The sequence below is a fragment of the Thermobia domestica genome, chromosome 13 (genome assembly GCF_964235325.1).
Source record: "Thermobia domestica chromosome 13, izTheDome1.hap1.1, whole genome shotgun sequence".
Classification (NCBI taxonomy): Eukaryota; Metazoa; Arthropoda; class Insecta; order Zygentoma; family Lepismatidae; genus Thermobia; species Thermobia domestica.
The window spans coordinates 72,302,672-72,325,555 of record NC_137466.1 but is presented as its reverse complement, the minus strand read 5'-3'; the positions used below and the strand labels follow the sequence as shown (position 1 = coordinate 72,325,555).

At 34.4% G+C, this 22,884-nt stretch overlaps 1 protein-coding gene across 1 annotated transcript in view; it reads right to left on the bottom strand.

Moving 5' to 3' along the window:
* Positions 1–21,820, bottom strand: part of Oda (Ornithine decarboxylase antizyme) — a 66,226-nt gene extending 44,406 nt beyond the window's left edge. Inside the window, 1 exon segment of the mRNA XM_081735903.1 lies at positions 21,628–21,820. Coding sequence (XP_081592029.1) covers positions 21,628–21,716 — 89 coding nt within the window. The 5' untranslated portion in view covers positions 21,717–21,820.
* Positions 21,821–22,884: the final 1,064 nt, after the last annotated feature.

Genomic DNA, 22,884 nt, shown 5'->3' with positions numbered 1-22,884 from the left:
ATACCATGCTCTACTATTGAATCAACATGCAGAACTGCAGGCAGTAACCAGATTAAATGTTTTATTAGTCAGCAATTATTCTTAATAGATATTTCGTCACGTGTCTTCCGCTCTAAAATTCTCCTATCTCTTTGGAATATGCCCCCTGATTGAGTTGTCCATACGTTTTCTTATTTTACTTCAGAAAAAATAGAGTTATTTTTTATATTGACGTAAAGACCCAAGGGGTGCCTCGGAGACACCCTGGTCAATTTTTAATGTCATTATTCTTAATAGATATTTCGTCCCATGTCCTGCACTCTAAAATGCTTCTATCTCTTTGAAAATACATCCTCTAAGTTTCCTAAGCTTTGTTTTTTTTTTACTTTATCTCAGAAAAAATAGCGTTATTTTTTATACTAACGTAAAGGCCCAAGGGGTGCCTCTGAGGCTCCTATTGAAGTATGTACTTTTCTAATTATTTGATACTGTTCATTGTTTATTACCATTGACAAATTATTTCATAGCAAAGTAGTGACTAGCCTTTCCTAATGACGGAAAATACAAATGGTAGCGGTGAGTTCAGGTAGCTTTTATATGCAGCAGGGAGCCTCAGAGGCAGCCCCTGGACCTTTTAAGGGTAAAATTAGCGTGAGCTTTCTCGGGTTAAAGACGCCAAACGACATTCTTTCGATAACAAATTCGACTAACATTCGCGTCTTTATTATTTTTACTAACCTAGTAAAGCTGCGATATATATATATATATATATATATATATATATATATATATATATATATATATATATACAGAGAGAGAGAGAGAGAGAGAGAGAGAGAGAGAGAGAGAGAGGGAGGGAGAGAGAGGTTCATGACGCAGAAAGGCAATCCCTTCTAATTTACTTCTAATCCTTCTAAAGATAACGAATGGCAATAATAAAGCATCTCGCAAAATTTCTGAATCAATACAGTACATACGACAGACACTTCGGTTATTTGTTTGACCTCCATTAATGGTTGAAAGATATATGCTAGCTCCGTGATTTGAAATTGTTAATTAAAACAAAAAAAAAAAAAAAAAAAAAAAACTAAGGTCATCACGTAACAAGAGAAAAAACACAATTCATGGTGGTGAATTTTCAATGTGAAGAAAAACTCACCAACTCGTTAATATTCTCTATTGCAGAAGCGTGGAATCTAGTACCGAAATGTATAGTTGCCAGTAAATTAAGTTTGTTTCTCTACAAGTTTTGACAGCTTTGAAACGAACTTACCAACTTTGATGTAGTTTTTATTGCAGTTAAGTTCCTTATTGATACATTCGTTCCAACTTAATGAGAAAAAAATGCCGCTAACGACAGCACTTCTGCTGGTAGTTGTAGTAAAAACTGTTGTAAAAATTAATAGCTACCTAAACTCATTTCTATTGACCTTAGGAAAAATTGCAACAAACCCACTTATTCTTCGTCTCGGTAGGACCGTCTTTGCAAGCATACACAACATGGTACCTACGAGTTCGCGCATAAGGGGCTGTCAAAAGAAATGTTGATGTTAAATTTTTCTTAATATAACGTTCTAACGGGGTACACTTCATTTACCTTTCTCAGAATCATGTAAATATTCATACTATTTATTATAAAACTATCTATCGTATTAGCAAGATTGTAAACAAGGATTCAGCTATAGCCTGTCCGCTTATGACCTTAAGACAAAATAATTTAATCGGTACGGAAGCAAATTTAAAAGAGAGAGAGAGAGAGAGAGAGAGAGAGAGAGAGAAATACAAGTAAATTTCTAATGTTTAGCAGATAAACACACAGATGTTGCTTATCAATCACATACCACACAGGCTGAGAATTCTAAATACATATATATTTAGCAAATTTCATTTTTTTTTTTTTTTTTTAATACTTGGATTAAGATAAACACTAAGGATGTGTAATGTAAGTATAAGAAATCTCCTACGTAAACAGCTGATTTCAGAAATCAATTTGGCTATCAATTCCCTTAGTTACAGAGCTTTATGCATACTTCACCAATTGATATTGCCCTTATTGGAGTTAATCTTCCAAAATTTGACATATGGAGGATATTCGATATATATATATATATATATATATATATATATATATATATATATATATATATATATATAAACACTTCTCACACACTTGCAAGAATTTTGATCTGCCAACTGGCCTAATGATTAATGTGGCTAGGTACTCGCTGCGTATGAAAAATTTAAAATTATGAAGCTAGTGTTTGTGAATCTTTTTTTCTTTTTTCTTTTCTTCGGAACAACGTGAAGGTACATAAGTTACCCATGACACTATTATCAGGCTTGATTACGAGAATAATGTGTTGTGACGACTCCACACACTGCGCTAAGTTCCTCCACCGTCGAATTCATAATCTGTCCGAGTAATGGAGACAAGTCATTTCTGATTAGGGTTATTTGATTTTCCAGGTTATTACGTACTTCACGTTACAGTCTTTCCCTCTGTACAGAAAATTCAATAGAATTCCTTTGGACACCTAATATACGAGGGCCGGCCAGAAAATGTCTGGCCTCACAAAGAAGAAAGTATTTCTGATTCATGAATCTTATTTTAAAGAGATTCGGCACCCACAGAGATGTGCTTAAACCGACATCACGGAAGTGTGTATGATTATGTTGGATTGCCGATTGAAAGATCAAATTAGCAAGTCCGTCTACTAAGTTTTACGACTGATTTTTCTGAATGAATGTCAGGCATGTCATCTACCGGCCGATGACAATCAGGTCTCTACGCAGTGCAAACCGGGTTGTTAGTACGTGTGGCTGGTAGTGTTTGTGATGTGTGCAACTGAACAGTTGTGTCAAATACTATATATTTGTCATGGACGTGTGTGGAGCAACAAGTAAAGATTGTTTTAAAGCCAGTAAAACGGTGACAGAAACCCTCGATGTGGTAAATGCAGCCCATGAGATCAAGCGTTGTCCCGTTCAAATGTTTTCCAATGGTTTGTACGATTTCGTGATGAGCCAGGCGACAGTCAAGACGATCTCAGGAGTGGCCGACCAGTTGTGTCTAAACAAAATCACCACCCACAGTGTTCGACAATGGCTGCTTCATATCTTCCACCTCTCTCTCAAAGATAAAAGGACGAAGTAAATATAGGCAAGGACAAAGCGAGAAAAATTGTCGTGGAAGATCGGTTCCCGGGTCGTCCCACAAAACTTCACTCAAAAGTAGAAGACGACTTAAAATTTGATCACTGTGGCTGACAGTGATTCTGATCTCTTTCAAAAATGTAATGGGTGATGAAACGTTGTGATCCAAGTACACCCCTGCCTAAGTGTCAATCAGCTGCACAGATTGGAGAAAATTCATCTAACTTTTAAGACTTTTAAAGAAAGAAAAAAAAAACTTTGGAACTTCGAAATCTTTTATTCCTTCCTGTTGGTGTAGCTCCCAACTTTATTTTCACCTTTCTCACAGTGCAGGTTTTCTATTTCGCTGATTCTTAAATTTATGTTGCTGCATAGGTAGCGTGCATTACTATTTTGTCAGAGCAGTACAATACTAAAGGACTGTACGAGGATCTTAACACTGAATGGGAAATAAAACCTAAATCTTCCATAACGCCCATTCAATAGATGTCCTTGAATTTACTAAAAATTTACACAAATGCCAACTATGCAAACAGGCAATAATTAACACACACTTAAGAAAATTTAAGAAAAAAACATCATGAGCAAATAAGTTAAGCCTGACTGAATTAATTAAAATATCAAATTACCGTTTACTTTGCAATGCTACTGGTACTACCTAATGAAGCATAAGATATGAAGAAACAAAAAACAAAGTACCAATCGTATTAACTTTCGTTACACTATTTTAGTTTTACGAAATATTTTTACCAAGGTTGAGAGATTTGTTAAACTAATTATTTAAGTGCACCAATATAATCATTAATGCCAAATAAGCTCCAAACTACTATTATTCACGAAAAACTACAGTCATAATAGAACCTGAGTTAGAAATCCAAGAAATTTTAAAATATCACCTACTACAATTCAACACCTATATACTACACTGCAGTTCAATAGTCCCCATTAGTAGCTTGCAATCACAACATATGAGTCACTTCTACTTAAATATATAAATTTACGCTACTACATTACGATGGCACGCTACCTTCACATCAAAATTATGAAAATTTTGATTATTATTTCTCGATCGCTTATCATGCATAAACTGACTCAATTATATTCTATTTTTATGCAATGATAGCCACGAACACTTCTAAATTCTGTAATTAACATCTCAAACTTGCGTTCCAAATTGCTGCATACATTAACGCGCTGCATATATAAACCAATACTAACGACAATTATCAATTTATTATATACTTGCAACTGAGTTGAAAATTACAGTAAATTTAACCATTAATGAAAAATATCCAATTCCAATCCCCTGATACATTATATTACTCATCTTTCCTTCATTTCAAAGCATGCACAAAACACCAAAATTTTTGAGGAACAATGATTCAAATATTTGCATAGTCAAGTTTAGCAGCACATTAACATGAACTCAACTTGAATGAACTCAAACATCTACATTGTAAACTAGCTTATATGAAGGAAGTAAATTCACTGCTAAATTCCAATGGCCACACTTGATCATTAAGCATTGTACGATATATCAAGAAATAGCTTACTACTACGCAGTAAATTCTTACTAGTGTTCGAGATTTACGCAGTGAAGATACTATCAATTACAACTTTCTAAAGATACGAGAACTTTCTTTATTAAAAATTAATCACATAAGTATCAAACTATTACGATATACTGGCCATGTCTTTCACTGGATATCTTGAGGGATTAATCGAAGTCTGAACATTTAGAAATCAAGAAAACGAGTTTTTACCTAAAAAGAAGTAAAATCGAAGAAAAGAAAACCTTATGATCCAATATATGTTTGTAAGCAGTTTCTTTCACCCCCAACTATACACATTTTCACAAGATCGGGGGAGAGGGTAAAAACGTAAAGAATAAACTGTTCGCTTTTATCAAAGTTAATATCCGAAAGATTATCTCGGGATGAAACAATATGAAGCACACCACTCACTGGTAATGTAAACGTAGACCTGACAATTTCCGTAAACATACACAGTTTCTACATGTTCTTGTGGAAATGTTTGATATAATGCATTTCAACAATAATTACTACAAAATATATAACAAAGAAATATACACGAACACAATATCTTACAATCAATGCAACTCGCACTAAATCACACATACGTAGGAGAAAATTGTCAAAGGTGTATAATCCAGAAAAAAAAATATATAAGGCGTCAAATGAAACCTTAGAGATAGCAATTCTCGTGTAAGATTTCTTAAAGAATCAGCCTTTAAAGCTACATTACAACTGGAAAAACTCAACAATGTTCATTCTTAGTTTACGTAGCTCATAATTCCGGCAAATTGTTACTGCAGCCTTCCTCATAGCACTTTCAAAGGCCGGGTTTTAAAATTGGTATTATAGAATATAAAAAAATATGCTCTTGTTTGTTCACCAATCTGTGTGCTGATTTATTTACTTTAGAACAATGGTTTCGAATGCTTGACTAACCTTCTGTTGGTCCAACTTTGATGCTAGTCTGAATCCAAAAATGTTTAAGAAATATAGAGAACTGTCCAGAGGTATACAAATCAACAGACTGGAGCCGCGGTGGCTTAATGGCAGAGCGCTCACCTCTGGTACGTGATGTCCCTGGTTCCAATCCATGCCTCGAGAGTTTGATGGACAAACACTGATACCTGTGTTTCCCTGGGACTGTTTTCTCCCACTTTTATATTCCACTACTTCATTATCATAGACTTCCTTCGTCTCGGAGCATAAAGGTAGGATGTTGAACAAGATATATATACAACCACAACTGCGACAAGAATTACGGGAAAGAATTTCCTGACTTTTCTCGGTTTCCGAGTCTCTTTTTTTTCTCCTTTCCAATTTAACTTTACCTGATATGTAGTTGGGCGAATAGACTTTCCCATACTGATGGATAAACAAGACCAAGGAAACATGACAACGAAAATAAATAACACATGTTTTCCTAAAGTACTAGAATGATAGTATAAAAAATACAATGCATTTTATTATGGAAATTATAGAACACTTGACTTTAATTTCTTGCTTTGTGCAGGATTATTATTTAACATCTTCCTTGAAACTGTAATCTATAACTTTACAGTCACATGAAAGTTGCGCCACACATGAAGAGAAAAGTCAGTGAGATATTCCCGAAAAGGGTGGATGTATCTATATATAAAACTGGCTGCGCTGTATTTACGACTTAGCTTTAGAAAAAAAAATCGATATTATGTAATTCATCTCACTTCTCCAAACGCTTTATTTCCTCAATGTTGTGCCTATCTTCCATTATTTTAGCATTAGCTTAACGCTCATTTAGAATTGTTTTTATTTTCTTGTATTGAGCTTCTTTTCCTCTTCCTCTTGTAACTGATTTGCTACTTCTGCAAAACAAGTAGGAGCATTCCATGCATAATGTATCATGGATTTCCTTATGGATAGCTATTCAAGGTCACCAGAAGCATATACTGAGTCAGACACCAGTGCGAGTGCTCCTAAAGTTCGTTCTTTTATATTATCTGTTATATTTATATTATACACACTGTGCATTTGATTGAAAATCCATAATGAGAGCAAAAGACCAACATTTTAATCAGTATCCAAATTCTTTAGCCCAAAGTCATCCAAACATTGACAAGTTCTAGAATACTAACAACTGTTTTACAACTTGGATTCAAACAAGTCTATCTGAACTCTCATAATTCTATTGCCTCCAACGAATTATTTTCAACTAGTTCAGCTAGAAGAGCCTTCGTGAAATTCACTCCAACATCAGATTCTAAAAATACATTACAGCCCAAATACAAAAGAGGTCTAATCAATTCGTAATTTAAAGATTACTTCTCCAGAATTTTATATATATATAAAATGGTAAGTGTGTAGTAAAATCAGTCTTTCACAGGAAAACTTATTTTCCTCATCAAGTCTTATACATGAACTCTATGAACTAAAAGCTTCTGATTTTACGAACTTTTGCATCATCCGATGAAGTGTATCACGAGATGGACTAAGAGGGGAATTAGTCAAATTCAATAAGGAAAGTTTCTACTTCTGAAGCAAATGTTTAAAAAATGTAAGAGCTCAGAACTTTCTTATCCTTCCTGATATCTTGAATATACAACAGCAGAAATGGATAAATTCAATGGCTCGCTGACCAACATTGTTTTCAAGAACCAAATTTCGCTGGAAAATTTTCTGAGCTTCTATAGCTGCACTGGACACGGCGTGATGGAACATCCTAAAGTAAATTATGCAGAGCTAGATAATTCAACAGTTCTCCAGTTCATTATCTCACTTTGTATGGAGCAAGTCTCCATTGCTTCCTACATCATGTATTACAGGATCAATAGGCGACGTCTTGATATTTGACGATGATATGCAGAAATGTAAAGTTTATATTGGGGCCATCAACTGAAACTTGAATTATCTTTCTTAAGTCCACGAGTGAGTCGCTTTCAAAGCGATTAAAATGCTGTACAATTTCCTAAAAACGTCAATATCAAACAACACGTGCACACTTGTCATTTTACGGTACTCCAGAATCGCACATTTATGTCTCCAACTGGATTAGCTCACTTCTGAAGTATGATAAACTGAAGTGTGCTATTTTCTCATGTTCAACCTGCATTTTCCCGGCAATTTCACTACGTGGAAAAGTTTGAATACTTTTGACATCTTTAGCAGCAGTACGTACTAATGTGTGTCATTACACATTGAACACGCCATAGTAATTCTGCTTTTGTAATGCTAAGAATCCCTCTGATCTACATTGCTTCGTCCCCTAACTTGTATTCACTTGCATTGTAGAAACCACATCTGAACACGCAATATTACCAGAAGCCCTTCAGCACAGCAAGGACATGTATAAGCGGTTTCAGTTGGGCAGGTAGGCGGGAAAAAAACCACGCGACCCAAGGGTACAAGGGTGAGAGCAGTATATATATGAAGATTGTGTAGGAATTGATAGCACTTCCTGTAGAAAACAAAGCCAGTAATGACTTTGTTGATAATACTATCCTAGAAACTCAGCATCTTTTAGGAATTTTTGCCGTGCTTTGTTACTTTCTTTGGCGTTGGAGGCAAGAATTTTAGATGACAACCTGTCAGCCTTTAGGGAACTTGTTTGCTGACTTCATATTGATATGTAAAGTACAAATATTTTATGCTTATGAGCACAGTGGCTCACCTCTAGTGTGAAGGGCTCTGGTGATACATCAACGACTTAATTTCATTGTGATCTGCTGCGATTAAGCCTAATGTTGTTCGGAGTTACTGTGGAGAAATGTGTGAGAAAGCGGAAGTTGTGCTGAGTAGATGACTGTCATGCTAATGTATATATATGATATACTGCAGAATTATTTAAAATGGGTAGACATCTGAAAATTTAATTTAATACACAAATCTTGCCTGATGTCTGCACATTATATAATTTAATAAAATTATATTGAAAGCAGAGTATTAAACTGTTTTTGAGATGGACACGCCTGTGTATGCTTTCCACCGTTCTTGTGATTTGCTACCGCAGTTGTCCCACATTACTCAACGAAAAGACGTTCTGCCAACCTTTACAGCAAGCAGAAAATTTGTCACCTGGTACTTCCGAAATCTATTATAAAGAATTATCTAACAAGCAGAAGGATTAAACAGGTCTTGGAATAGTTGAAAACTGACATGCTTGTCACCTGCATAGCAACATGAGTACAATAAACGCTGAACATAACTACAACACCTCTTCACACTCTAAGCTACCTCTGCAACTTGAACAACCTCACTAAAATGTTGTTATGCATCTCGCTTCCCGACCGTTTTTCTATACAATGTGCTGTCGTAAATAAAAGCCTGTTGACGACTGCATAAAATGGAGGCTAGCAGGGTTATCTCCATGGGACACCCTCCAAAATATTTTTTTACATGTCTCTGAAAGAATCATATTTTATAAAACTTCGAAATGTTCGTCTTAGTATTGAAAAAGCATACAAAGAGTTGGCTCAAAAACTGATTCAAAGAAAGAATGACATTCTATTTAAAATCAAGTGCCTAAACATTGTTCGTGAATTGCTACATCATTTTACAATGTCAGAATAATTGTAAAATTAGAATAAGCATTATTGAAAAACCTTACAAGACGCATCACCATTAATAAATCGGTACAAATGTGGAACTATTGATGGAATAACAATAAATATCGCAGTATAAGCACTACGTAGAAAGTACATTTTGGTATCTATAGACTTATCCCATATTTAAAAATCAAAAGTACGATAAAAGTAGTCCGGCTATCCACTGAGTATTAACCCAGCAACTTTCTGAATTTCAAAACACTTCCAAATTAGTAATCGTATTCTAAAATCCTTTCATTTGTGTGATAAGCTACCTCCACTTAGTGCAGGACAGGAAAATCCGGTAAAATCTGAACTAGTGAGAAGGAAAAAAAAAAGTTGGAATTATGCGTGCGTCCGAAATTAATTTACGATTAGATCGTTGATCCAACTGAATTTTGTGGATGATTTATCAATATGATATTCCACTACACAAGTGAAAGCAAAAAGAATGCACGCAACTAGTTTTTTTTCTTTTTTTTTTTTTAAAAAAATACCTCGTTAGTGGAAAAGAATTTAAAATCTCGTTCTTAGCGAATCTAATTTCTCCATCTTCCCAAATTCCCTGACATTTTCCGGTATCCTACGTTTGTAGCCACACTAACACACAAATTGTTGAGTAATTTTTTTCGTCTTTCATTTTCAAAAATTACTCTTAATCCTGCAAAATTCTTTAGATTTGTTGTTCAGTACATATCAAAACTCAAGGATTTTGCACAATTAGAGAATTTCGTCTTTATGTATAACCATTATTCCATTTATTTTACCTTCTGCAACATGTTTCCAAACTCATCCTTTCTGAATAATATGAAGAGGGCGAATGAGTGCACAGTCGTCGAAATTGAATCAAGAATAGAATAACACCAATCCCAAAGTACTGTACGCTCTTATAACGAATTGTAACATTCACTTTATTCTATACAAATCCCAATTGTCAACTTTTCCGTATCAGAATCAACAGGAAAATCACACACTACTGTACTTTATACGACTTCAAACGCATTAAAATGATGTCATACGTAAATAATATATAACTCAGAAATGCGCCTAGATATTCACCATTGCCAAAATTTCTAATGAGAATCCCCACCATCATCTGAGTTTTCCTTCTTTCAGATATACACACCACTAGTATTTTGATCACGTCTTATGGCTTCTATTATATAATGAAAAGACACTGCCGTTATGGCCAAGTCTACCAGTAACATTCCGAAAACAAAATACATAAACCATACCATGATTGATACATAGCTTGTAACAAATAGCTTCCAATATGCTTATGTTTCTGTTCCAACCACTTATTGTACATTAATCGTATTGCGAAAAATTTCAACACAAAGTTATGATTACCACTAATATGCTGAGAACGCTTACTAGCAGAAAACATCTCAGTGAATAGTATGTAGTAATTATGTAAGATTTAAGGACACAAATGATTTGACACTCTCACTGGTAGTTCGAAGTAAGTTTAAATTAAAAGTTACAATCATCTGCAGGGCTGGATTAACGCATCTGGAGGCCCGGGCCTAGAAAAAATATGTGGCCCCTGTTGATTTCATCTAATACATTTTTGTAAAAGTACACTACGAAAGTTAAGGGAATATGTTTCATAGTTTATGAGGATTGTATCTTCATGATTCTTTTTCGATAGTCAGTTGAGATTTTGATCACAGTCCGACGAGGCCCAAGGCTATAGCTCCCCCCCCCCCCCCTTAATCCGGCTCTGATCATTGTCAGTTTGGTTCATTTAGTAGTTAAATTAGATACTACAACGCGATAAGGTTTCTATTTGACGCATATTATACTAATAACTATGAAAAGGGTCAAAATCTCAGCTTTGAACTGATAAATGTACCCTATAACAAGCATTCGTAAAGGCCTACCTGATGCGTCTCACTGTAGAAATCATGTCCTCCCTCTGCACATCGACATACGAAAATTTTAGGTTCTATCCTATTTATAAGCAACAAGACAACATGTTGATCATTAGTGACATCTCAGATGATGCTACTATAATGACACGGGTAATTCAATAATGACACGTAATTCAAGTTGCCTGTATTCGAGTTCGAACTGAATCAAATTAAATTGTACTAAATTATGTTCGCGCCACATATGTTCCATTTGAAAATTATAGTGTAAAAAGTGCATCAAAGGATAAAAGTATCAAGGATGAGTTCAAAACTTCTGTACTTGTTCGGTCGCCAGTTTCTCCCGACTCCATGTGTGTTGTGTGTATATTCAGGTGCCCCTTTGATAACAGTCCTACATGCAATTTCGTTGCAAAGTACGCTATCGAACTGCCTTGTTCTCTTGAATTGTCAGTGGACGAATACAATTTAACACATATGAACAGTAAAGTGAGGTTTTCTTGGAATACTTATTATTCATTTATTTATTTAAATAGAATAGTTCAAACAATGCATGATGATAAAACAGTGAATTCCCAGCAGACAGAAATAAAGTGTTTGTAATCACGACACCCGTGGGGATTGGAATATTGAAAATATTTAACGAACAGGAAAAATACAGTGGTACAGAGGTATGGTTCTGTATAAGACACCACGAAGTACTGCAAAGATGTCAATGACTATTTATGAATTCAAATCCTGATGTTATACTTTTGCATTCTTTTGCAATTAAATCCTTTTTATTATTATTATTATTTCTGTGAGAATTTTGACTGTGAAGTTTTAACTTATGAAACTGGTGTTTACTAATAAAGTTCTTGATTATACTACCTAGGTTTTTTAAATCTATATTACAACTGCCCAAATTCGACCATTGATCCCTACTTCTGATAATACGATTATCACCATTTATTTCAACAAACGAGGTAGTTTTGTGTAAAAGTTTTGAACTCTTAATTGGGATTCTGATAATTCTGATGTCCCCGTACCTTCTTTTGCATTCCTGACATGTTTCATTTATTCATGATTTTCATATTTCTTTTACTAGTCAGTCATGCCAATATATGATTGATCACTTTCAGAACTGGCACGATACAATCGGGTGAAGAAATCAACAAAATACCTCTTATAGCCGGTAGGTGAGGCTGCAAGTCAAGCTTCGCCATAAAGGAATAATTTCTCAGATTTATTTCCGACTTGTACGTTGATCCCTTTTGCAAAGTTCTGAAACTTGACGTTTCCAAATACCCAGCGAATGCATATTATATATATATATATATATATATATATATATATATATATATATATATATACTGAGATTGTTTTTCCTTTCTGAAATTTCGACGCCATACCTCACGTTTAGAAAGACCACTGAATGGAAAAATATCGATGAGCAGAGGACGATGTAACATTTACCAGGAGAACGAAGAATTGTCGATCTGATGATGACTATTGGAGTTGAAACAGTGTAGTAGTTAATACCTAAAGCATTGCGTTTCCTAACAATATGTCATATTTTAACATCCTAAACTAGTTTTCCTAAAAGTCTGAATTAGAACACTGCACTACTGACAAATCGACGCCACGAAAAAAGTGATCGAGAACTAATGATATAAAGAAACTCGTAATACAATTACAAAACATTAAGATGCTGGACTTCCTGGGAACTGAATCTAAGTTGCCAGTTGCCTTAACCAATTGAGCTACCAATTGCTTACCCACTATATTTGGAGTTTCGTGTACATTATCAAAAAAGAACTTAATATATTAGAAAAATATAAGTTCCTCAGTGCATATTTACGTTCTACTTATGTTATTAAATCTTCGAAAAGTGCTCAACTCCTATACAATGAATTATGTAGCACTGATCAAAAATCAATAAAATTACTATTTCCATTCCTTTTATTTCCACAAAATACAGTACCTTATATACCAATATCAGATACTAGCAGCGTTCACCCCGCTTCGCTGGGGTCACCCCGGAACGCAATAAACTTTGTTACTTAGATAATTTTTACTTTTTCGCTTTCAAGTGATATGATAAAAACCATAGAAGATTGGAGTAAATGTTAACATTATATCGCCTGTCATTTATGTTAACCCGCCGAGTGACACGGTCATGTGGGTTGCATATAAATACGGTTAGATTTAGCTATGATGAGCTAACAAAGGATTTGTACGTTATGGACACTTGAATGGTCAATTATCTCAAGACACTGATAATTGAAAATTAAAGTGATATGATAAAAACCATCTAGGGTCCAAATCTTAATAACCCCCCAAAAATGAAAGAAATTGGTTCAGCCGTATTAGCGTGATGAGCTAACAAAGGATTTGTACGTTCTCTTTTATATATATAGATCAATTTCGAAAGTTGATGGACGTCTCTCCTCCAGATATGTGCACAATAAAAGTTTATAAGAATAACTATATATTTTTAATATAATGTATGGGTGGAAAATTATTGAAACTCCTTGTCAATGAAGTGACTGAACAGTGAATGCAAGTTATAGTCAAAACTGTCTTTCTTCAATCTTATGCGTATCATGATTCAATAGGCAGAAATACTGAAAAATTACAGAAAAACAGCTCAACCCTATCCACATATCCACAAGCAGAAAGTCTGTCATCGTTCACTATTGGTATCCGATAAATTATCACTTTATGGTGCACTTCAGATGTGAGAAATTACTTTTGAAATTTCTAATTTTGTAATACCTGAATATAATAGTCACGGAAGTATGATTGCAATCATAAAACTACTTTATTAAGTTCGAATGCACCAAAATAAATACCTTCCTAAAACTGAACCAAGTGGCGACTCAAGACAATCACCTTCAGACTTTACATGAGTTCAATTAAAAGTGACTTGCTGCTAGTCTCATACCTGCATTGGCTAGTACAGATGGAACCTTATACACTGAGGATGTTATAATGTGGCAGCAGACGAAAACAGCTTCCTCCAGCTTTAGGTATAATTTTTGTAATGACCATGCATATTGAAACTTTGTTGCTCGCATGTAGCAACGCTGTACAAACACAATGTCACACTCAACCACACAATTGTCATTCAGCTGTTAATTATAAATCAGGAAGAAAGCCATTGAAATGGGAAGCAATTCAAGATACATTACTTATAATAATACGATTACGTGAAGCTTAATTACCTTGCAATAACAAAATACTACGAAACTGGCTCCCCCCAAAATTCTGCGTGTGTTATCAATGCGGTGGAATTATATGAAAGTAGATTATTTTAAAAAAAAAGCCAGGTTGAATTCCTAACACATTTCTATTTTGAGCTTCAAAACATGGATACCACGAATAAATTAATCTTATCAAAATCAAGCCCTCTATGCCGGTCTAGTGGCTAATACGTGTGCTTTTGGTGAACATGCGCCGGGCGACAGCATAAAATCATAATTTCACAATCATTCACTTTCATTAATCATCAGCCCACTTCAGCTCAACGAGCATAACCGAGGAATGGGAAACCAGGGTTGGCAAAAACCATGGTTTAACCTTTTTTTTTTTAACCAGGTTTTTATGGTTTAAATAATTTGCTCTTAAGTATTTATATCAGATATGGACAGGAACAAGTTCGTTTTGCCCTGGTGTTATTATGCAACAATCGGGTTATGCTGGAAGGCTTCACATAAGCTTAAAGCAGAATCCAAACTGCTTCTCGGCTTACATCTGAGAGAAATTGTCCTCCATTTGAACTCGCAGCCAGGACTAATTGGCTACAAATGCGACTCCCGAAGGACTCCAGACAAAAATACGTTGTACTAATCTTTACATACTTGCTAATATAATTGTCAAAGAGTCATTTCAGAAGGACAAAAAGATAAACAGTTGCACAAGTGAAAGCATTATACAGAATTACATATGAACAATTTCAAAATACTGCAGAGTACGGAAGAATTAATTGTCCAAATTAGCTCACTACGACTTTTGTTAGTACAAGTTAAAGAAATACAACTAAGTACTTAATTTGCATATCTGTAAGAAAAGTCAATAAAGATACGAATTATTTGAGTCCATTTTGACTCTGACCAATTTATGCATAAATAGATACCAAAGATACTTCTGATTTCAATAAATGCCTCTCGTGGGGTTTGTATGACCCCCCCCCCCAAAAAAAAAAGAAAGTACGGCAATTCGATTTTATCAATAGTAAACATTATTGAAAAATGAAACAATAATAGAATTTTCCTTTGATTGCAATTGCATAGCAATAATAAACTATAAAAAAAAATCACAAAAGAAGCATTCATAAACTTATAAAATTTTTTTTAAAAAGTTGCTTTTGTAGTATAATTTCTTTAAGTAATGAATAGCGAATTTAGATCTGAATATAATACGAATGATATACGGGAGTGGAACTGACAACACATAAAATGTGTGTTCATCAAGATTTTACAAACACTTACATTTTTACAAACATTTTTCGTCTTTTGGTTCAAACCAGCCAACTGTGGGAAACTAAAAAATTGAATTTCATTTTCAATTTTCTACCAAAATTTAAAAAATAAAATACAATTTTCATTCACATCAACAGACTTTCGCTTGACATATCGAAAATATAAACGCTATATTTCAGTAAATTGAGGACAGCGACTGAAACTATTTAAATTATAGATATGAATTAGTATAGCTTAAGGAGCGAACTCTCATGGTAACTCTGTCCATTTTTCTACAATGATAATTCCAACATTACGATAAACTAAAAAGTAAACGGTCGGATGAGGGTGGAAAAACAATTTCCTTCTCTGCATTCAATGTCAAAGTAAATGGCCATGCAATGTTTTGCAACTCGACCATTATTAGTCCACCAGCGAACGAGTGCGGGCGGCCGATTTTGGAACTAAAATACAAACAACAGTGTTTCTAACCGGATCACTTGTAATTAATCTATCACAGTTGTTTTTGCCCTGTTCATAATAAACCACTTCACGCATATGTTCAAGTTAAGACAAACACAATTTCAAAAGTTATGGAAGTTATTTTCAGAACATTTTAAGGGACTGCAAAAAAAAAAAAAAAAAAAAAAAAAAAAAAAAAAAGTACATACACCCTCCATATTAATATGACAATAACTTGCGAATAAACTAACCTCAGTGTTGTACAAAGGAACACTGAGAACTTCGTAGCATTCGAGTGTAAGGAATTCCTAATTCATCTGTTAACGAAACCTCGAAGTTCATCTTTGTGAATCAAAGTTATACTTTGGCAACTGCGCTTTCATTGTTTAAAGCAAGTTCTATTGTGTAGTTTTGAGATAAGGCGTCTTCGAAATTGCTACCAATTTGGACCATGTGATCGATCGATTGACAGTACCTTCAGTAACAAATTTGCATTGAGATCATTTTCGGATGTGCTGCAAAAGACTGGTGAGAGAGAAACTGATAATCTAACCGCCTCCGAAGGAGATTTAGATCCGCCCCTAATTAAGGTAGATAAAGAACTTTCTCTGATATCTAACCTGTCATTATTTAGCATGGTTTGGTAATTTAAAAATTCAGTATTTCTACCATATTTTGAAAAAAAAATATTTAAAAGAAATAAACCCAATGTTACATTGAGGCGGTAGGGGAGCGATTAAAATTTAAAGTGGGGAGCCTGACAATTGATTTCTTATAGCTCGTGAAATTCAGAAAAAATGAATTTCATATTAAAAAAAGAAATACAAAATACATTTTCAGGGTAACTCTTACATTCATTATGTTATTATAAAGTTAATGGTACTTTTGAAATTGATTAGAGTGAATAGATATGTATTTAAGTAACAAAACCACTTGCATAAGTTTTTCAAAATATCAAGTTAGAAGAACGAAGTTTGTCTTCCACTGCTATCTTATTGCTCCAAGATACCGGCGATGAAACAATTGGCCGGAAATCTACGTAGCACATTTTAGTACTTACACTTGAAATAAAAATACAGCTGTTTAAACACGATTGATTACCTTTGTCTTTGAATTTCATATGTGCACACAGGATTTGTTAAACAAGACCGTACATCTGATATGTTTGAACTATATGCAACTTATGCTCACGGGCTAAGCTCAGTCTTCTGAAGTCAATCGACAAATGATTACGTATTACAGACACAAGGACAACACTAGGCTCCCAAGTTTCAAAATTATATTGTGTATGAAAACAGATAATAGAATTAATTCTTTGTCACAAGAGACCTAGGGTCTGAAAGAAATTCAGAGGGAGTTCAAAGGGAATTTCTATACTCATAAATAAAATTGTGAATTTATTGTGTATTGAACCAATGATATTTATGCTTACATTACCCATACGCTGATATTTTATCGATACTTTTATTTCACATTTACCAAAAGGCTGGATTATGATTATAATCCTAAAAGAAAGATACATCGTAATCAGGTTTTACAAGGCAATCCCGAAAGACAAGCTATCCAATCCCGTAGCCCTTTAAAAAATTAAGGAAAATTTCTTCTTCACTTCCTTTTCCCCCAAAGGGTTCACATTAATCGAAACAATGAAATGAAATTTCTTTAGTTTAACTTCCCATGATTATGCTCTTTATGCTAGAGGAGACAGATGATTAATGAAAGTGAAACATTGTAAAATTAATTGTTGGGCTCTCACAGAACCACGTACAACAAAGACACATGCGCTAGCCAATAGACCAACGAAGAGAACTTCCGTAGTTCTCGAGGGGAAACGTATCGGAATTCTTTCTTGGCTACAACTCAAGAAAATAATTTAGTTGTCAATCGATAGACCTACATTAAAACAAATACAAGCATCGCGAGCCTTAACTTGATTTAAACTTACAGTTACAAGATATTGCGCAAGTATCTAAGCTACCAACCCATAATTAATATTTTAGTCATTACATCTTATTACTGGGTTTTACAGGTTTCCACTGTTTTATAATGAAATCAAATAAAACTTAATCAATTTGTTTATATATAATCTGCTTAATACACGGTAGAAACTCACTTGTATGCTATCTTGTTCTTAAATTGTTAATTTCCATGCATATGCCATTATCCACAATACATCTGCATTACTGCAGGAATAACCATTACTGCATTCAACAACAACTATATAATTTATGGAGTTCTTTATTAAGCGAAACAGATTAGGCTACTTATAACATGTAAACTGCAACTTTTGAAAATCGTTGGATACACTGCAGAGTGACGCTCTCCGTTCCCCTGTCCCACCGCGCTTACCTAGAAACTGATGTAAACACTACACTAGCGCCCTCCACGAAAAACCGCACTAATATCCTGGTCAGGTAATACTAGTCGGGAAGAAAAATGTATTTAAAACTTCCGCCCTTTATATAGTTTCATCATATGGCAAATCAGATTAACACGCAGCTTCTAAGTAAACTCAAAAGGCGATTCATAACTCATTTGAATAGCTATTAAGTGACTTTGTGTGTGTGTGTGTGTGTGTGTGTGTGTTAGTTTAAAAAGTCTAAAGGAGGGAAATAATTTAGGGAAGTTTTGAACATATCTCGACAAAAAATGTTAATTTCCTTACTTGATTCGCTTGTAACTTAGCAACACGCCTCAAAGAAAATATACAGGCATAAAATATTACATTTCAAGATATTGTCTGAATGTTGTGTTCATTGCTCCAATAGTATCTCCCCCAATCTTGAAGATATAAGATCTCCAGCATTACTTCACAAAATATAGCTGAGCGAGCGAAGGGGTTTAAGGCCCGCAAGGCCACTTTCTTTCTACCTTTGTCACAATTTAGACAAAATCAAGGCACTGGGTTCTGGAGCCATGAAACGAGCTGGGGAAGATACTACATGCCATCTTCATAGTTTTACTAAAAAGTAAAATACAGAATTTAGGAAAGTGAAAGATAGTATTCTTTCACATTCACACACGTTGTATGAGCACAGATAGTCTATACATAGCGTGAACACGAATTAAGTAGGCTTAAAAAAAAAAAAAATAAAATAAAAAATAACAGATTCTGAAAATTTTCCTGAAACATTCCTACGTATGTAATTTATTCGGTTATCACATGACAGCCCTGTCTCTGAAGCATGTAAATAAATACATTACGGCTTATCCTATTATAAAGCAAAGATATCCCGTAAGTTTAATGTTGACAGCTCGAATAGTATCTAAGTAATGTGGAACGTTCGCGTTACATTGTCTATTTAGGAGCAAATATTCCGTGTAGAGAAGGGGAGAGAATACAGGTGAAAACGGGACTTTTTATTTTGTATTGAAAATATCAAACGTAGCATTTACGCTCTTGTTGACAATCTAGATATGTAAAATAATTCAAGTTATAAGAATATCTTTTCTCTGGAAATTTCCAACCGTTACTTAAATGTTCCCGGTAGTATTCAATCTACATTTACACCGACGAAAAGCCTACTTCCTTCCAATTCGAACGAAATAAACATACCTATACGGGTCATTCCATGTCAAATCATCCAGCAGAATTTCTATATTTAACCCATCATCTACGATTTTCATGAAATTTCTGCCAGTCGTTAGTAGTACAATGGTCATAACCTTTATGAAGTTCTTTCTCCGTAGACCAAATAGATTTGGAGTTAAGAGGCGATCGAAATTTGGAAAAATAGACCATGTACACAGCCTCCCAAGATTCTGCTTCGAGACTGCATTCTAAATTGAACATATAATTCAAAATCTAACAAAAACAGCTGCGTGAGAATTTTCTAAGGTTTGTATATTTCATAAAAGATACTTGAATATAGCCAACTTCTGTGTTACGGAGGAGAAAAAAAAACACGTTCTATTCTTTCTAAAGCATCATCTCCGCTGTTTTTGGGTTAACTGCTGTATCGCCAAACCAGTTTTACGAAATTTACTGAGTCAATTGGAGAATATATTTAAGGTTGTGAGGAAGAATGAGTGAAAGTCAGGTAAGAGGAATAGTAAAAAATAAGTAAGTGGTTGTATTTGTTAGTTGTTTTTGATATTGTAAGCGGCACTGTATGTGGAGGTGGATGGACTATTTCGCGGAGAGGTACACTTGTTTTACTATACGGATCCATAGATTGTAAAATGCACACAAAAATTTTAGCAAATCTTTAATCTGCCCATTTCATGTCGAGAACCCAACGAACCCCTGCGGGGCTTCTAACCCGTTCCTACTACTACTACTATGGATCCGTATAATAAAACTACATGCCTAATAACGTAATCTAAAGTAACGTAATGTAATCCAACTAAATATAACCGAGTGCAATACATTTTGGTACTTTTTTGCGATTTTCAAATTGGTCCGGCGATACAGTAGTCATGCCGTTTTTAACTGAGTAACCACTTAATACAATTACCAAACACAAACGATGAGCAATATGACACTTGTGAAATAGAAGTCATTCCAAAATCAATAAAATTGACGTAACTAATGTAGCCAATATGATTGACCATCTCTGGTGCATTACACTGCAGCACTAAAATCAAATACTGTGTATCCATTATTTCAGTTCAGTAAGTCATAGTTGCATACGCACATAACAGCACTTCTAAAATAATGCCTGCACAGACTAATTTCCTTAAAAGCGAATCCAGCACTCACCAACTACAACAAAAATACCAAGTTTTGGATACCCACTACCTAATACCATAGACCAAGGCATCTCAACCTACACTCAACTTAGTTGTATTAATAATTATGTTTAATACAACCATTGCCATAAAATAATACACTTAATCTTATGCCAAGAATGGAAATTGTACGAAATATTCAAGAATTATCAAAAGCAGGATTCAATAAATAACTTCTTTTTTCTTTTGTTAAAATTACTAATGCTACACCTACACTAATCAAAAACAATAATTAAAATGCACATCCCACAACACTTATGTTCGAAATATACCCTTCTGTCACGTAAAGTTGAGCCGAACTATAACAACAGAAACACTTCTCAGCATTATTTTAAAAATTTGAAGAACGTGCTGCTCAGCTGCAATTAACCCTAAGATTACTAAGCTCCGTACAAAAATAAATAAATAAATAATCCGAAAAGTACCTTCACATTACTTACCAAATCCACGTGTCTTTCTCACACAATGAAGACGATTACTTCAATTGATGACATTTAACACACGTAATCACACTCAGAAAAATAAATCGGATCTTCCATTCACACAACCTTGACTGTGACTCTTTGTTAAATTACGTATTAGAGGAAAAAATATACATTGGGAAAAGTACTTATTAAAGCAAATTTCATTCATAAATTTGCTTCTCTGTCAACATTGTATGTTCTTTCGACAGAAGTCTAGGCAAAGAAAAGAAACACCAATACGTACGTTACTTTTACCGGTTTACGATATCGTGAACACAAGAAAACAAAATACCATTACATGTATAATGACCTCCATTTCTTGTAATGTTAAAATCAGGTGATCACACAAACATGGCGATTTCAATTCGCTCTACTTTGTTCCTTGGTATGCACCTCAAAAAATAGACATCCAACGGAAGAAAAAAAATACTCACCTACTACTTATTAAGGCTGGCATGGCTTCTAAATTTTCTTCTTTACTACTTTGATTACTACTTAATGCCAAAATGGCACTAATACTCATAATTTCAACCTTTCGTGAACACTCCACTTACAGATACCCTTATCACAATTTTCTCTTTCCTTTCTGATTCGTCTCTTCCCCACTTCGCCTACGAAGGTTGGAAGCAGTGGAGCCAGATCAACGGATTATAAAATAGTAAAACTGGGCCTTAAGCAAAATCGTCTTGTCCTTTGCTTAGAGTCATACTAAAAGTCTGACTACTGCAGGAAACATGTTAGTCGAACTCTTTAGTATGGCACTAGTCACGCGTCAGATTGGTTCTGCATAAGGACCACTGGCTTTAATAGTCGGGTAAAAAAAAATCAAATTTTGACCGAACCGTAAACAAATTGCAACAGAAAGTCTGATAGTTGTTTCTTATTGAAAAAAAATATGATAAAAACGATGGAATAAAGTTTACCAACGACACTGTTGTCATAAGGTCACAATATTCGAAAATAGCCGCCATAATGGAATTTAGTAGTTTTCTGAAAGTTTGTGCATTTCCTGACCAACATATGGCCTATTAAGGTGATTTCCTTCATAGCTATTGTTAAGGTAATCAAATTATATGTAATATATATAATTTATACACACTGCAGTCAATTGTAAGGAAACTGAGAACTATGTAGGGTAATCACAGGTCGGAACCCACATCATTGTTATGCACTGTATGAGCTAAGGTTGCTGGGATGAATTTTGTGATTAAAATGAAAAACTATTTTTAAATATAATATTCAAAAAGATTTTATAGCTTCTGAATTAGCAGAAACTTAAATTCAGCAATATTAGTTAATTTTTAGACGCATGATCGGTGTTAGGCTTCTGTTGCGATTTGTTTATGGGGGTAACATGCCTTTCAATATTTCGTCAAAACTAAATTGCAAAAGTGTTTATTTCAGATGAGAAATTAACATTTTATTTCTTGTTTACCAGTGTAATATATATATATATATATATATATATATATATATATACAGGGTGGTAGGTAACTCCACCGACAAACTTTGGGAGGTGATTCTTTATGTGAAATAAAAAAAAAAGTTCTAATAAACATGAGACGAAAAACGTCTCATTTCAGAGTTATGAATCGCCGAAAATTAAAAATTTCACGTTTCGAAACGATCTGGCTTAGAAACTACAGGACCGATCCCAAGCGGTTTAACGAATTACAAAGGGATACTCCTTT